At 43.3% G+C, this 18,481-nt stretch overlaps 1 protein-coding gene across 1 annotated transcript in view; it reads right to left on the bottom strand.

Moving 5' to 3' along the window:
• The window catches only part of Vps13D (vacuolar protein sorting 13D), a 72,786-nt gene that overhangs the window by 34,754 nt on the left and 19,551 nt on the right, over positions 1-18,481 (bottom strand). The window contains 21 exon segments of the mRNA XM_068773644.1: positions 306-620; positions 1,263-1,502; positions 2,432-2,568; positions 2,918-3,056; positions 3,372-3,608; positions 3,915-4,070; positions 4,351-4,452; positions 4,584-4,644; positions 5,336-5,485; positions 6,449-6,626; positions 6,928-7,203; positions 9,241-9,396; positions 10,224-10,340; positions 10,894-11,175; positions 12,174-12,334; positions 13,111-13,289; positions 14,553-14,690; positions 15,395-15,547; positions 16,732-16,855; positions 17,774-17,897; positions 18,267-18,441. Of these exon segments, the coding sequence (XP_068629745.1) occupies positions 306-620; positions 1,263-1,502; positions 2,432-2,568; positions 2,918-3,056; positions 3,372-3,608; positions 3,915-4,070; positions 4,351-4,452; positions 4,584-4,644; positions 5,336-5,485; positions 6,449-6,626; positions 6,928-7,203; positions 9,241-9,396; positions 10,224-10,340; positions 10,894-11,175; positions 12,174-12,334; positions 13,111-13,289; positions 14,553-14,690; positions 15,395-15,547; positions 16,732-16,855; positions 17,774-17,897; positions 18,267-18,441 (3,600 nt within the window).

Raw genomic sequence — 18,481 nt, 5'->3', positions numbered from 1 at the left:
AATATGGCGGACTAGGTACATATTTTTCCACAACCACCACAATATGGGTATCAAAAAACCGTTTAACTTAAAAGTTTTTTAAATGTGTTTATTTTATATGTCAAGGCCTCTTGCGCTCTTTCTCTCTTTACCGGCTCGTGGTAATTTAATATTTTTTCGTAAGTAATTTTTATACTACTGTACATCAATACATAAATAATTCACTCTGAAATACGTTATTCATTTTTGTTTAGATTTTTGTTTGAATACTTTTCATAGTATCATTTCTCACAGGGTTGCCAATGTAAATTGTAAGTAAATAGTACCTGATCGAATTTATCGTAGAAATGTGGATGCTGGGGATCTCGCGTGTGCACGGAGACCCACACGAGGTTGTCGTCGGTTGACGCTCGTCTGGCCCCGCCCTCCGCCCATTGCCCCGCCTCCTCTTCTTCGAAATTATCCGACGCATCGAACTTATCCGAGGAGTCGAACATTTGCTCGGTGTCGAAGTTATCGAAGGCGCAAGAGTTGAATGTTGAAGCGTCGCTCGCGTCGAGATGCTCGCTGAGCGGCTCCGGGGAGCAAGGTGGGGTCGCGCCGCATTTGCTCTCCGATTTCACTGGCTTCCCACGCCCACTCTGTATGCCCATCCATTTAATTATTACCGTTCCATTTTACGATCACATTCATAGTGAAGTTAATTAAATATTTCTTTAAGCGACACCAGTTCTCTGGTTAATAGATAAAATATAAGACTGAGTTATTTCTATTAATATCTGTAGTATCTCTGTCTTCACTGTTCACTAGCTTAACCACGCCCATTAACTGATAAAATAGTGTTCATCTTATTAACGTTCTTTCTAGCTATGGCAGGGGTTGTAAATACAGTTCAGCACCAATGATGGCACCTCGTGGGACACAGATATTATATAGAAATGTAGTAGCGGCGATATTAAAAACGTGATCGTTGTATCTGTAATCTAGCTATATTTAAAATAAATGTTAAAAATTTGCGTTTTATTCCGAATTGTAATCATTTTGTGTAAAAAATTTACTAAGAACTACACTTTATTTGTAATTAACTTCCGCGACGAGGATATTTAATTGTTTTCTTTACATTTAGATCAAATTAGACTTGATTTGTTCGTGAAAGATGACTTTCCAATTTTTATAAAAATACTAGAGTATAAATTTAAATGTAATATAGCATTACACAATTATCATTAGCAAAAATGAACTTTATCTCCTAACACATTAGTGTTAATTTTCATTGCGCGCACCTCTTTGTTGACGTCGCAGTGGTTGAGCGCGGTGGGCAGGGAGGAGGAGCGGTGCCGCAGGTGACGCAGCGCGGCCAGGGTCGGCACGTCGGCGGCGCAGTGCGCGCGCAGGTCGGGGCACGAGCGAGACAGGAAGACTGCTTTGCGCGGCGCGGGCGGCGCGTGCGACACGAGCAACACCCGGTGCCGCGACTCCGGCTCCTTCGTCAGGTCCTCCATCGTCACTGAGTGCAGCGACACCTGTAATCACGTTACATAAACTTTATACTATGTGTTTCTTACGATACAAACACACTGGCACAGTTGTTGTACTACAGCGAGCCAAAACGTTTTCCAAGCATGTTCCGAACCTCAATATTGTATTTTTTTAGTTTGTAACGATTTTTATTTGTTACTCGTCCTATATATATTATTAAACTTTCTTAAAGTTTCTATGTAATATTTCCGTTCTGTATGTCTTTACTGTCTCTCTTGCTAAAGGCGGAAACTTGTGATACCGATTCTTGTATATGTCGAGGAGGCAAACATGCAGCAACAAAGTGACATCGATTGATGCCCTCGAATCGCGCATTGCCCCTGGGTGCCCCTCAAGGAGTTTAAACCTTGTCTTTGTGTATTAAAAATTATAAAGTTTCAGAAAGATAAGCATTTCACTAACTCTTCTCTGATTATTAGGGAAAACCTCCCAATACAAATTTGACTAGAAAATTATTTATAGTTGATCAACGCCATCTATCGACATGTTCTTTATTCACTAACTGTATATATAACCGCATAGATACTATGACTGTTAAAAATTTATATAATAAATAAAAACATTAATTTTATTTCTCCTATTAATTTTTCATTCAAAGCCTTTTCTCCACCTTTCCATTAAATCCCGCATGAATTTTAAAATGGCATGTGTTTTAGATTTTTCTTTTTTCCCCTTCTACTTACACTCGCATCCGTGTCTTTCATACATAATTACAGATGACATTTGGCATAGTCTTATTACATATACACGAAATCTCTAAATAACTTATAATCTAATTTACTCATTACCTAGTAATATCTGTAGTCTTGGCCTGTCACAGCGGCATCTGCCGTATCATTATACATTTCTGGTTTACTACGCACTCCATACCGCCTCCTTGATAAGAGAGAGAGAGAGAGAGATGTCTGTATACCTGCAGCTCGGTCTCGTGGGGACGCAGGCGGCGATAGGCGAGCGCGAACTCGCGGAAGGTGAGCGCCACCAGACTGCGCTCACCACCTCCAAGATCCGCGCGCAGCGACACCGCAAACGTGGACACCGCGAATGACACTATCCCAAATATACAGCAATTAAAACACTACACTCTTAACTATAGTCCTACCGAAAGCTCTGTACCGCGCCGTAAGTATGCATGCGATAAAAAGAGGGGGAGGGAGGAAATAATAACGACTGCTCTATCCCGTCACTCTTTTTTCCTCGGGCCTTACTTAAAACCGCGCTTTTCAAAGACGCAGTACAGATATTATGGTAACACTTTAAAAACTGTTATGAACTGATTTTATCGGGGACAAAAAGTTCTAGTTAAGAGCAACTCTCAAAGATTCATATTTGCGTAAACAAAAGAAGGAAAGGCCTGTATTATGACGTATTATACAAGATGAAAGGAGATATTAGGTACCGGTGAGCGGCGCGTGCGCATGAGGGCGTCGCACGTGAGCATCGGGCGCACGCTGCGGCGGCGGCACGGCCAGCACGGCAGCGCGCAGCTGCGGGTCTAGCCGCAACGTGGGCACGGCTGGTTCCACGAGCGCGCCGCCCTACAATCACACATTTTGTTTATTTCTATCAAACTTTTAAAGCCGACACACACTAATTCCAGAGGTTTTTTTTAAAAAAAAACGACCATTCACGATTCTTTCACAAGAATCAAAAATAAGCATTTAACAAACAATTTTCATTTACTAGATTATAAACATTGCCATTGTTACTAGCCGATAGACGCAGCGTGCGTTTGCCCCCCACTAGGGGGACTGACAACATAATTAAGGTCATCATGGAGGTCCCTGGAGAAGGCCTAGGCCATGCAATGTGCGTCAGTCGGCTAAAAAGAAGAAGAAGCAACATTGTCTCACTTCAATGACATCAGGTGCCGGCGTTGGCTGCGTAGTGCTGGTGTAGTCCGTATGGTGAGAGTGGTGGGGCTGGTTGTGTGTGTGCGCATGGTGGGGTTCTTGCGGCGCGCCGTCGGCGGCCCAGTGCAGCGTGTCCAGCAGCTGCTCGTACTGCTCGCGGCTGGCAGACACCTGCAGCCCGTCCACTATCGCGCCGCTCACATCGCACTGATAATCATATATTAATTTAGTCTTCACCTGGAATAACGAACTGTTATAACTCTAGTATGCCTATATAAGGCAATACAAAAGATCTATGCGGGAACGCCCTTTTGATATGATTGAGGAGATAAATACCGAATTGAAGGTCTTAAAGTCTACACCGGGACAAGACGACTATTTCGAGGACTGTAAAAAGCGTTGGCAAAAGTGTGTTCTATCAGAAGGGGGTTGCTTAATTGATTCGGAAGAATAAAAAAGAATTTACAGTTTATAAACAAATTCACCTTACCTTTTGATCAAAGTATAAGAAATATATAAATAGTCGATTGTTTAATTACTTACATGCGGCACACCGTCCAGCTCGTGCAGGTTGACGGAGACCTGCAGCGCGGTGTCGTGCAGCACGGGCCGGCCGCGCGCCACGTCGTACAGCTCGTGCATGCTTCCAGCAGCCAAAGTTTGCTGCTGCAACTGCTGCAGCTGCTCGCCCACGTCCAGCTGCAAGACAGACACGATCGACTTATCAATACCGCTCAGCTGCTATGACAATAAGCTACACATGGAACCCAGTGAACACATGGACCTTGTATCTGGTGTTAGCGGCTAGAAAATACATTAAATAAAATCGGAAACTTCAATAACGAGCAATTAGGACCCCATAGACGAGGTGAACATCACTGTCGAACCTCAACATGATGATATCATTGTTACCGAGCCATAAAAGCTTATGTGTGTGAGAGAGAGAGAGATTGAGAGTGAGACAGAGAGAGAGACTCACGGACGCGAGCGAGATGTCCCGCACGTGCACGGTGTAAAGAGTTCGTCGCGGCGCGCCCGGCCGGTTGCATAAGCTCATGCGGCCCAGATGCGCCACAAACACCTGCACAAAAACCTTTCGCTGATTACCCATTTCCATTTACACCTTCAACGGCTTGGTGGTTGAAGAAGTTTATCCTGGGCTTCTTCGATAGTTATCGACTTAGTTAAGTCTGTGAGCTGTGTTCTGATTACCTGCGAGCTGTGCGCCGACCGTGGCACCACCACCACCGGCGACTCCAACTCGATGTTAACCCTGCGCACACGTTATTACGTCAAACATTTTGGCTACTTATTATATATATTACTCATATCATGATCCCCACAGTTGGGATTAGTTATTACTAGGTTGCCTTGTCAATAACAGTAAGAGCATAAAGTTTTCCTCAACACGTGGGCAGCGACAATGGCACCATATATAGAGTGTGTCGTGAACCGAGAACTGAACCGGCGATCGTAAGTTACAAGTAAGAAAAGGATCAATATTTAGCCACTTCCGCACATGCAGTGATGTAACATACCTCCTGAAGATGCCCCGTGTAGGGGTTAAATACGTGTTGAGTGATTTGGCGGTGGCGGTTGTGTGATTCGCATTGTTTGCCGCATGCGCATTTATCAGCGGGCTGGCGGGCGGTGCACTTTATTGCACGACTACCGCTGCATGTGCGGAGGTGGCTAAATATTGTTACTTTTCTTACATGTCGTTTAATATTATTAAGAATTAAATACGTAAGTTACAAGCCTTCAGCTCTACAACTTCGCTCTACGGAAGCCATCCAAAATATGTGAAAAAGGTTTAAAGCGTTTTACTGACAAATGAGCTGTGCATTTACCCCTCTAATGCTTTCACACCTAAATCCGATCACCCTGTATACATACACACAAGTAAAGAGCTGTTCAAGCCGTTAAAAGTAAACGGATTTGTTGAAATATAAACGAAGACGCACGTGAGTAATATGTCAGTGCGCGCGTCGGGCTCGTCGAGTGAGGGAGCAGAAGGCATAGGAGGCGGGGCTCCGCCCCCGGACACGGTGCGGCGACGCGACCAAGACTCCGCGGAGTGCGCCAGCCGCGGGTTGCCGTACAGTGACTCCCCTCTGAAACAAAAGCACAAAATCACTTAATATTTCCACTAGAAGTGAGAAAAGGACCAATATTTAGCCACTTCCGCACATGCAGTAGTGCAATAAAATGCACCGCACGCCAGCCCGCTGATAAATGCGTATGCGGCAAACAATGCGAATCACACAACCGCCACCGCCAAATTACTCAACACGTGTTTCACCACGGGGCATCTTCAGGAGTTAGTACATGTGCAGAAGTGGCTAAATATTGGTCCTTTTCTTACTTAGGATAGACTTCCGCAAGGAAAGGCCTGATTCCATTAAATATATCCACTAGAAGCCAATATACCACCTTAGAGTTTAAAGTACTCCAGAGATCCCTTGCCAAAGGATCGAGAAATAAAACAATGCCTCGCTAATGAACAACAAGAAGAATCGTCGGACCAGGAAGGTCGTAGGAAAAACTATAAAAAGGTATAAATAAGTAAGAAACAGAAAGTAATGGAAATAGTGATTAAATAGAAATACACGGTGATAAAATTGAGATAAAGGGTTAAAAACTAGTGTAAGGTAGACAAACAAAATTTAAAGTAAAGTTAGAGAACAAAACAGAAATAAAAAACAAAACATATCAAAATTGTCAAGTAGTATTTCGGAGGGAAGGCAACGGAAGCGAGACGATGTATGGAAGGAGATAAACTTCGAAAGAGAATGGAAGAGTTAGTGCGGATAAAGAGAAGAGATCGTGAATAATAAAATTCCCTGTGAACCATAACAGAAAAATAAAAAAAAGAGATCCCCACCTTACGATATACGAATCAAGTCAAGGTCCTTACATTATTGCCCTAGAATCTGTAAGGGGGAGGTCTTTCTGAAAATAATCATGCAAGATACCTTTAAGAAGATATGGGTACCAATCCCACATAACCTTATCTTCCCAAAGAGAGGATCTCTGCAACATCCAGAAGATTTGCCCCCGAAAATAAAAGTATTGACCTGGGGCTGGGATGCACGAGGCCGATGGCCATGTCAGCGGCGGCGGCGCGGATGGAGCGCGCCAGGTTGGCCAGGTACTGCTTGAACTCCGTGAGGCACGACTGCAGCTCGTGCAGCAGCGCGCCCGAGTGCGTGTACCACACGCTGGCCACCTGCAGCGACACCGACGCCTCCACCACTGCAGAAGAACCACAGTAACATTACACTTAACAAAAGGAAAAATAATAATCCCTTAATCCGGTTCAGTACTGCTACTCCTCCATTCTCTCTTCTTCTCTGGTCCTCCATTGACACTACGAGGGATTATATAAATATCCGCTTGGTTACCTCGTCGAGGTCCATTTAGGATAAACTTTGGTAAAGACATAAGAACAGAAATATACAGAGAGGCCGTCAATTCAGAAATTTAAGACACAATAAAAATCGAAAATAAATTAGCTTACAATGTATACAACTATTATAGCAAATATCACAAAAACCTGTAGCATCAGGTGTATCGCCGGGAAGTAAGTCACGTGTGATGGTGAAGAGCAGCGCCTTATCATCGGATGCATGCGCATCGGAGGATGCATGGGTGGCGTGCGCGTCGGAGGATCCATGTGAGACGTGCGCGTCGGGTACGTGCACGTGGGGGGCGTGCGCGTGCGCATGCGGGCGGCCAGCAGTGAGCACCCGTGAGTGCACGCCCGCGCCCTCGCACAACGACACTACCTGCACCCCGCCCAAAGATCCGCCCACCTCCACGCGTCGGGCAGCTGTAACAAAAACGCAGCCGATATATTGATCATATGTTTTATGAGCATATGTACGTTAAGATTATATGAACGGAAAAAAATGAAGCTTCTAAATGTGGTGTTCGTTAAAAATATTATGCATATTATATACAGTAAGACGCACCAGCAGGACTATCCTGAGTCAAGTCCTAAGTTATTTTATATCGACATCAACCTGATATACGCATCTGAGACGTGTTCGCTTACGACGGGCCTCATGAGAAGGCTCGAGGTCACCCACAGAGCAATGGAGAGGGCTGGAGATTGGTAGCGAAAGGAGTTTCGCTGCGAGATCGAATGAGAAATGAGATCTGCAGAGGAACCAAGATCACTGTCGCAGCTCAAGGAATTCTGATATGCAGTGGTAGTGGGCGGGGCATATCGCTCGTATCGTAAAAAAACATAAGTTGGTTTTCTACTACTTACTATAGAATACAATAACTTTATAAAGTATTTTAAATGGAAAATAAAATAACTATCACGTTGAAAACATTATATGGTTGATTACAATACCTCTTACACATAACAAATTTCAAAATATACTAGCATATAGTTCTCAATTTTTTAGTATAGTAGCTTAGTATAGAAGTTTAGAACAGTAGTTTATTGTGGTAGCAAAGTACAGAAGTTTGGGACAGTAGTTTATTGTGGAAGTTTAGTACGGAAGTTTAGGACAGTAGTTTATTGTGGAAGTTTAGGACAGTAGTTTATTCTGGTAGCTTAGTACAGAAGTTTAGGACAGTAGTTTATTGTGGTAGCTTAGTACAGAAGTTTAGGACAGTAGTTTATTGTGGTAGCATAGTACAGAAGTTTAGGACAGTAGTTTATTCTGGTAGCTTAGTACAGAAGTTTAGGACAGTAGTTTATTGTGGTAGCATAGTACAGTAGTTTAGGGCAGTATTTTACTGTGGTAGCTTAGTACAGAAGCTATGTATGGTAGCTTAGTACAGAAGTTTAGGACAGTAGTTTATTGTGGTAGCTTAGTACAGTAGTTTAGGGCAGTATTTTACTGTGGTAGCTTAGTACAGAAGCTATGTATGGTAGCTTAGTACAGATGTTTAGGACAGTAGTTTATTGTGGTAGCTTAGTACAGAAGTTTAGGGCAGTATTTTACTGTGGTAGCTTAGTACAGAAGCTATGTATGGTAGCTTAGTACAGAAGTTTAGGACAGTAGTTTATTGTGGTAGCATAGTACAGAAGTTTAGGACAGTAGTTTATTCTGGTAGCTTAGTACAGAAGTTTAGGACAGTAGTTTATTCTGGTAGCTTAGTACAGAAGTTTAGGACAGTAGTTTATTGTGGTAGCTTAGTACAGTAGTTTAGGGCAGTATTTTACTGTGGTAGCTTAGTACAGAAGCTATGTATGGTAGCTTAGTACAGAAGTTTAGAACAGTAGTTTGTACAGTACAGTACCGTTCTTAGTACAGTAGCTATGTATGGTAGCTTAGAATTCAAAAAACTGGACTAATATTATTATTCCTATAGCAATCTACTTTTAATGGTCGACTAAAGTGATTTACAGTAAGAAAAGGACCAAAAACAGAGACTCTGTGTTTGGCACTAATCGGTGTAACATAACTTCTGAAGATGCCCCGTGGAGGGGTGAAACACGTGTTGAGTAATTTGGCGGTGGCGGTTGTGTGATTCGCATTGTTTGCCGCATACGCATTTATCAGCGGGCTGGCAGGCGGTGCATTTCATTGCACGACTACCACTGCATGTGCGGAAGTGGCTTAATATTGGTCCTTTTCTTACTTAGGATGGACTTCCTCGATTCCATTAAATATTAAAGTGATTTACAGTTTAGTAGCCTTTAGCACATATACATTCTTAATCTTTATATCTATTTTATATCTACGAAGACGAGTGTGCGTTTGCAAGTAGGTGGGCGAGTACGTTCGTCTGCGAGTGAGTCTGCGTGTATGTTTGCGTGTGTGTGTGTGTGTGTGCGTGCGTGTGTGTGTGTGTGCGTGCGTGTGTGTGTGTGTGCGTGTATGTGTGCATGTGTGTGTTGACTCACCGACGGTGGCCTGTATGCGCGCCTCGCTGACGGTGGCGGTGGCGATCTTCTTTGCGACGAGCGCGCCGTCCAGCACGGCAGCGCGCAGCAGCAGCACGCCCAGCCGGTGGAAGTCGAACGTGATCTCCGTGCGCACCGCCCGCTGCACCACATCGTTACATTTCATTACCACTTGTATCCACCGCCATCGTACCACCAATGAAGAAAAAACATAGACCTGTCTTTATTAACAGAGAGAATGAGCAGCAATGTTGATTCTCATATATCCCATATATGTATATATGTGGAATGGAACGTAAGAGCATGCGTTGATAGAAATGTCAGAAGGTGCAAGCGAGAGGCGTGTAAGAGGAAGGGAGACGGACGACGGTTGAACGACGAAGGAGCGTGCGCAGCAGTTATAGGTTAGGAGTTCTTTTTGAAATAAAAATTAGTGCCCCACGAAGGACTTTAAAATTCAATCCCTGCATTCCGATTACCACATATATATGGAATACTTGATGTGTATAATATATTCATCTTATGCATGTAATACGTCGATAGCCTTGGAGTGGGTCTTACCTGATCACCGTCACCGTCCTTTCACCCATAGGACGTTCATAGCTGGTGATAGTTCTCCTCCATAGATTTGCCATAGGACCGGTGTGAAACTACCCACATCCAGCGTGTTTTAACGACTTTAACAAGGTCATCTGTACGCCTAGTGGGCATACATGGTCATTTAAAATGAATTCTTTTATTAATATTAGAGGTCAGCCACCATATATGGAAGTCACTCAATGTGGGCAGCTCAAGACCGGCCATCGTGGCGATCTTTGGGGGAGGTACCTGTGCCTTGCATGGGCCGTCTATTGCCTGATATGAATGAATGAATGAATGAAACCTTAAAATATGACTGACTTGTGACAAATCGGGAGCATTTTCTGTATCGGATACGCCCGGCCCGTCTGGCGAGTCGGAGGAGTCGTGTGCGCGGGTGTCCGCGGGGGGCTGGGCGGGGTGCTGCGCGGCGGGGGGCGGGGCGCGCGACTCGTGCGACGCCCGCGGGCCCAGCACGCGGTGCGCGAACCCGATCAGCTCCACTATCGTCTCCTGATTAGCTGCAGTTATATACCATTTATTACATTTTATTAATACTTGCCATTTATAATCCAACCAAGGTTCAGCCTGATGACAAAGAGAGAGAGGTGCCCCATTTCTTGTTTAAACTATTTCTTGAAATAATATCTTATCTTTATTAAAATATCATACTACGTTATATTCGTCGAAAATATCTTGGACTATATTACCAGCACCTTTACATCACAATGTATCTCTTTTTAGACCAGAGACGCCCTCTGTAAAGCATGAACTTTTCCCAAAGATATCTATGAGACAATACGCGAAAATTGTCACGCTTAGCAAGCAAGTTGGCAGTCGCAGAGGACGCTGTTGCTCATCCTCCGGAAACTTGCATTTTTTTGTCGAACTCTCAACCCTCTTGGTGTGGGGGAAACCGGTTTTAGCTGACATGTTCTCGGAATCCTAGTGACTCGCGGCAAATGAATCAAAATCGATCGAATCGATCAAAAATATCAGTCTTCAACCACTTGATTATATATGCGCAATGTATCAAGTATATATATATACTAAATATATGTTTATGACACTGACCTATAACGTCCAAATTATTGAATAGTATGTTCGCGATCCTCAAGTCTTCGGAGTCGCCTTCGCCCTTCACCAGACATATCTCGACGGCGATGAGCGCCTCGGAGTCCACGAGGCCGGGGGCGCTCCAGCCGTTGCCGCCGCCCCACACGGTGCCAGCCGCCCGGTCGCCGCGCGGTGACGCCGTGCCAATTGGCCAAGTGAAGCTGGTGGACACGAACTCTGTGCCTGCCGAGCTGGCGCCTCCCGCCGTACAATTAGGTGTTGGACTTCTTCTAGATGTATCTTGAGTCTCTAATAATATAAACAGGAAATTTTTAATCGTCCATTATTTTCATATATAAGCAGAAAGCTACCCGTAACTCGGAATACTGATCTGAAAAGAACCTTTTAATGGAATCAGGCGTTACTTTGCGGAAGTCCATCCTATGTAAGAAAAGGACCAATATTTAGCCACTTCCGCACATGCACTCATGAGTGATTTGACGGCGGCAGTTGTGTGGTTCGCATTGTTTGCCGCATACGCATTTATCAGCGGGCTGGCGGGCGGTGCACTTTGTTGCACGACTACCACTGCATATGCGGAAGTGGCTAAATATTGGTCCTTTTCTTACTGAAAAGAACCGACCAGAAGCTGAGTTCTCTTTTAAATTAAATTTAATAATATTTCATATATACATTATGATATCAAATGAGTCAAAAACCGATTTCTACGAATAACGAACAACTAAAAACTATTGAATGCTATAATAAGATTTATTTAATTATATCGTTTTAATTTTACGTTTAAAACTAAGAAAAGGAAGGTGTAACCTTGTTATACATGCATACACTCACACAGACTCAGAACCTTGTATTTGTTAACCTTTTAAAATGTTAATAATGTATTGCCAGGTGCAAAATTTGAGACAGACTCGAACAATCAGACTTTTTTTTCACATATTCGCCTCTCGAGAAACTTTCGGCACCAAAGGCCATCGCTTGCCACGCCCACTTGGCAGTGGGCGTGGCAAGCAATTCTTCGAATTGCATCGGTGATCTTGGTTCGTCTATGGATCTACTCATTTCTGATTCGATTTAACAGCAAAGCTCTGATCATACCTCTCTCGTAGGAGGACCATCAGTACCTATAAGCGACCATAAGCGACTCGGATCCGTATATCATCACCGGCAACACACATGGGTCAAAAGCCTGTCACTAGTTGAAAATAAAATTATCTAATTTATCATTGTATCACAATTTCTGTTCATCCGGTGTATTATCGAGTGATGTCATAAGTTACCGAGAGTCCCAGGAGTGGGCGCGGCGCGGTGCAGTGACCGCAGCGCCTGGCGGAGCGCGCGCGGCGTAGGCGGCGGCGGCGCCACGCGACTGTCCGGGGATGCGGGCGATGTGGGAGACGTGGGCTCCGAGCCCCTGATGCTGCCCGACGCTGTATCCATGCTGCATAGTGTACAATAAAAGATACATGTAAGACACATGATTTTGTCAACATTACCTCTGCCAGATGTGGGCATCATAGCCACCCTATTGTCTGTGGGACAAACGTGGGCATTGTTGGAGTGGCAGAGGAAGACAGTTCTTTGTTCGTCTTTGAACGATCACTCCACGCATCAAGTACATCATCAGTACAGTTAGTGTTACTTGTAAGATAGCTATATATAAGTTTATTACATTGTTGTCCATGTTGTACACTTTTTGGAAGGATTGGATTTTTTAATTCTACCCACTTAAATGAGACCAGTGTTCGTCCTTACTTTCATATGGGCATCAATCTGAAGCGTGATAGATAGGAGTATCTAATACGCTTCAGATTGTAACAAGAAAGCTTGAGGAAGCTAAACATTCTCCAAACCATTACACGTTGCTACCGCTCCTTAGGTTTTTAAAGGTCCCCACTATCAACGCCATAAACTTGTCGACTATTTTATTAATTTTTCACGATCGGCATGGGATACCTCAGATTTAAGGTGTTCCCCTAACCCCCTAAACATATTAAGAAGCACGTAAGTGTAAGATTGTACAAGGGGGGTTGTACAAGAGGCTAAACAAAAGGTAAAAAGACAACCCTTGCAATTACATTTCTGACAAATATGCTGGAAATACCCTACAGTCGACAAAAAGGAAAAGATTAAATCAAACTTTGTAAAATTAAGTTATAAAAGATAGCGATACAGATGGCAGCGAAGCTTTTCAAGTCTCTCCACAGTTAAGCTCACCCGACGTGCTTGTGGCTGGCGACGAGCAGCTCGAAGTCCGGCCCGTAGGTCTGCAGCGCGTCCACCAGCAGCAGCGAGTGCACGGACAGCGACAGCGAGCGGTCGCACGGCCGCGCGCTCAGCGCCGCCTTCACGCCGCACACCTGCACCTCAGCGATGCTGCGCCCGCGGGACTGCACCTGCGCACCCAGCAGTTCGACAGTTTCACAACAAATTTAAGACTTCAGATGGGGGAATTCCCCGCGGTATGTCTGGTATCAGAATCCAATCGTAATGAAACGTAATTCTTGGAGAAAATTACTGCGTCATTCTCCAGAAACAGTTTAAACAGCTTCTTTGCAAAAAATGGTGCTATGCAAGAACATTGTATCGGTGATAAAGTGAACGGTTCAAGAAACAAAGATTATCACCACAGAATCATTCCTTGCGAAGTGGCACAGAAGAAAATAGTTTGCGTGTGACTATGAAACGTACACATCACATCTGCAATACCAGGAGCACAGGATTAGAAAAGAGACTTCTATCCTAGAGGAAGTAAATCTTTTATCCTTCGTAATAATATCATTTTGTTTGTATGTACAAAGAGACTGAACTACAGCAAGAGTACACAATCTCACTGGAAAAAAAAGAAGGAATGATTTCTTGTCCTGTCCAACCCAATAAATAAATATTCAAACATCAAATAGTATTTTTAAAATGGAACAAAAATCGAAATGATGTCGAGGCTGTATGTATATATAGGCCTATGTATGTTTACATACTTATAAGAGTATGTATATATACGCATGTGTATACGTACAATGCGATTAAAATAAGAATAGGACCGGCCTAGCGCCATGTTGTGACGTCACAACGGGAACTTGGTATAGTGTGCAAAAAAAGCAATGTTAAAAAATAATACCAGTGGCTAAAGTCACTCGCTCGGTTACCTTCGAAGCAGTTTCCAAATGCTTAATGAAACTTCCAAATACATCACGCGATATATGAATATTGCCATCTGGCCCTGGTACAATTCTTGCTTGTTTTAACTGGTCCAACAACATAATGGCACGTTTTTTCTCTTCCTCAAAGTACTTATCAACATTGCTGATAATCTCTCGAGCTCGCCGATGTAAAACACTACCTCTTTTGCTCATTGTAGAACAAATTAAACAATCAACAAAAACAATTATTATTATTTTTTTATTTTATATATTTAATGCTGACCGTACTTATATGAGTGAAGTTAGCCGAGAGCCCGTCCTATTCTTATTTTAATCGCATTGTACGTACATGTATACGTTTGTGTGTTTACATAGACGTTTGATTGTGTATATTTAGCTATGTGTATATGAACATACTTGTATGAGTGGATACATGAATGCGTATGTATGTTCAAATACTTGTATGAGTGTGTATATATACACACTTGTATATATGTGTGTGTATTAGTGTGCGTTTACCTCAAGCGACATCTGGTCAATGGCGAACTGGACCATGAGTAATGTGGCGTTGTTGTGCGCGGAGAACTCTGAGGGTTCCGTCTCCGAGCTGACGCTGCTGTCCTCCTCCTCCTCGTCGGCCTGCTCCTTGCTCGGGGACTCGCGGCTACGAGACACAGGCATATTACAATATCCTCTATACTTATCAAACATGGTCTAACAGACATCAAAAATCTGATGATTTATGCCAATAAGCTGCCAGAGATATAGGTTATATATAATAAACAGTTAAAAAAAGGAAGGTGGTAATATGTGATAAGTGGGGGGCGAGCAGATATCGGTGCCTATTTAAGGTGAAATGAGAGACAGCTATCAGGACCTGTTTCACAAACGGTTCCACAGACGGAACAGATGTCAACGCCTATTCTAGACGGAGAAACAGCAAATATTGGTTGGCTTTTTATGTAATGATATGACAGCTGTTAGATAGTACTCTTTTAGATCATGTTGGAGCGACAGATGGCGTTTCTTCCAAATAGAGAGTGTTGGGTTTCGATATAAAACAAGCACATTTAGTTAATTATTTAATGTTAAGAAATCAAATATGTTACACTTGTAAAATGTCCGTTGATGGTAGATGCAAAAAGAGTGGTCGTCTTTTGTTAGAAGCCGGTGAAAGACGCCGTGCGTTCCGATACACGCACTCAAGTACAAAAAAAAAGTGTTACGTTCGGATACAATATAGAACAGAGAGTAAGCAGCTGTTGGAGTTTCTTCTAGGTGCATAAGAGAGGCAGACGACGAAGACGCCGCTTCTTTGTATGGAAGGGAGGATGTAAAAGTTTATGAGGGCGCTGTGTAACTCACGCAAGATCGAGTGGAGCGCAGCTGGCGGCCACGGCGCGCACGGCGGCCAGCTTGTGCTCGCTGAGGTGCACGACCAGGGCGGGCAGCGAGCCGCACAGCGTGGCGGACGGGTACTGCGGGTCGCTGGTGTGCACCACGCGCCTTTCCGCCTGCCAACACGTTTACATCATCTTAAAGTCTATAGATCGACATTACGAATGCAACTAAAAATTTCTGGATTTCCAATGCTTTATGACAAATAAATGAAACAACGAAGAACGCTTTTGAACGAGCTTTGAAATGTGATACTTAATAAATAAGAAAAGGACCAATATTTAGCCACTTCCGCACATGCAGTGGTAGTCGTGCAACAAAGTGCACCGCCCGCCAGCCCGCTGATAAATGCGTATGCGGCAAACAATGCGAATCACACAACCACCACAAATTACTCAACACGTATTTCACCCCTCCACGGGGCATCTTCAGGAGTTATGTTACACCGATTAGTGCCAAACCCAGAGATGTAATGTGGCTAAATATTGGTCCTTTTCTTACTTAGGGTGGACTTTCGCGAGGTAACGCCTGATTCCATTAAATACTTAAGAAGAATGTCGTGAATTCTCGCTTTCTAAAATGAACTAATACGTTAACAACTATAGCCAAATTGCTTAAAAATCCTATCACCTGCTTCTTTTATTAATACAAAATTCTTACTCATTCTATTAAAAGGCAACATTTTTATGAGACAACGACTATCGTCATCATCATTCCAGGCCGTAAGACATTCTTCGACTTGGTTTCTATTTCTTCGGTGGTGTCAAAACGGCGATCCCGAATTGGTTTTTTCAGCTTGCTGAGTAGCTGGAAGTTGCACAGAGCCGAATCAGATGAATATGGTGGATGGTAAGATATGAGTCGAGTTTTTAGCAAAAGTCGCAAAGAACTAATGCAGCGTGGCTTCGACCAATATAAACTTGACGCATTTGAGATACAAAACATACTTCAACGTGATTTGGGTTGAGCCAAATGATATTCCAACTTTTAACAAACAGACGCTTGGCAAATATTATAGACAGTTCTACCGACCTAGGGAAAAAAATTACCTACCTTCCTAATGTCCTAGTTTTAAATGAAATTTTCACTATACTGTTTGATCATAGTAGTAACAGAACTTGTAAAAAAATATCTTGAAAGTTTCGAATATAAACTTAGGGGTAGGGGGGTCTATTTGTAAAGGTCTACCCCCTTATAGATTTCGTTTTTGAAGACTCTTAAATAGATTTGAACTACTTTGAGGATCCCTGTTTGGATTATGTGGAAGGTATTTTTTATTAGAAGCATAGGACAAAGGTACCTGCAGGGATATGCTGAACCGGTCCAGCAGGTGCAGCGCTGAGGTGCTCTTGGTGTGCGCGTACTTCCAATTGTCTCTGGCGCGCCCCACCAGGATCTGCAGGTCGCTCAGCTCGATGTTGTATCTGATAATTACATAAAACGTCATCATTAGGAATTATCAATCATTAAAACCACAATAACCTCTCTTAAATGACAAGTTATTGTTTTTTTGTATGTACACCCTTTTTGTTTTGGACGGGATTTCCTTATAGTATAATCTCTTATCTTCATATTGTTTTACGTTTATTTTAATACCTTTTTACATGCTTACCCGACCTGTTATTTGCTTACCCCTAGTTATTTTTCGATACTTTTTTTAATGAAAACGCAGGCCTATCTTTGTTTTCATTTATTAGAGACGATACTGTCCTCAATGATCTTTTTTCCTGGCAGGAGATCGGATCACATCGGAGTGCTCCGAATGTGGGACAATTGGTTACCAAGTACACCACATTCTGGTCCAACCCCACTTACAGAAGCACGAGGAACTCCCCTTGAGCTTAAACCTGCGAAGGTACTCCGAGAATCCCCCGGTGCCCCCTGAGCATCTGAAGCAAGACCGTGTCCAGCTCATCACGTTATTGATACAAAACCTACATTTATTTTAATAATGGTGTTTATAAAATGCAGCCATGGAATAATATACTGGACATTTTTTTATGCCCACATTCTTGGGGCATCTCTTACTCCCCTGTTTATAAGCAGAGATCATTTTCACAATAATAATTGTTTCACGTGATTTGTTTTCATCTTAATGTCTATCTTTCGTTCTCTTTTCTTCCCTTCGAATTATCTTTCATTCCTTCCTCTTCTTTTTCATACATGCATTGCTGACGATTGCGATGTAAAGGAGGTTATTTCATGATATGACTAAACGCAAGTGCCCCCGAATCTTGATTTACGGCTCCCATCCTTTTCTTAAAATTCGATTGCGGTTATTGAATTATAAATGTATGTGTGTGTGTTTATGCGCTTTATATGGCTATATATGAACCACAAACCTGTCGTATAAGCTTATGTGTAGGTTCGCTGCGTCGAGGATGTGCACGGGTGGTGGGGGGTCGGGGGGCGACGCCGGTGACAGCAGGCTGCCGGGCGGTGTCGAGCACGGCGTCATGAACATCTCTGTGGGCGTAAATCGATTGTTAGTAATCAGTGTTAACATATATTGCCAACTTCTAAATTTACTCGGTAGACTCGTCGTGGGTATACCCCCCCCCCCCAGGTAGACCGATGACATAGTCCAATCATCGTGACGATCTTTAAGCAAATGCCTTGCGATGGGCCTATATCATCTGACATTGTGTATATTTGCGTATTACTTTTTTATCAGTACTTCAAATTATTTTAAAATACGCCACAATGAGCTTCTACAGTTTCATTTGATTTAGTTTTCCACATAGGACTACGAAGTATATAACTTTACATACATAGTTACTCAGTTTTAGGATTGAAAATGGGAGGGCAGGAGGAGGGGCAATGCTTGGCATTTACCTTCGTCATCGTCAGTGGGTAGAGGGCGTGGCTCTTCACTGTAGTGGGCGTTGGCGAGACGCAGCCGGCCGAAATCCACGACGAGCACGGAGGCGTCGCGTTCACATAGCTCCTCCACGAACAGGATCTGTGGCGCGGAGATGTCCAGCTCCACCTGCCACGTTCGTCGCTCGCCCTGCAAACACACAATATATCAGATAAATTGACTCATTGAC

This window comes from Battus philenor, unplaced genomic scaffold, assembly GCF_028537555.1.
Source record: "Battus philenor isolate CCGP_79_NKW_IND1 unplaced genomic scaffold, ilBatPhil1.0.hap1 SCAF_6, whole genome shotgun sequence".
NCBI classification, from domain to species: Eukaryota; Metazoa; Arthropoda; class Insecta; order Lepidoptera; family Papilionidae; genus Battus; species Battus philenor.
This window is presented reverse-complemented; position numbering and strand designations above follow the sequence as displayed.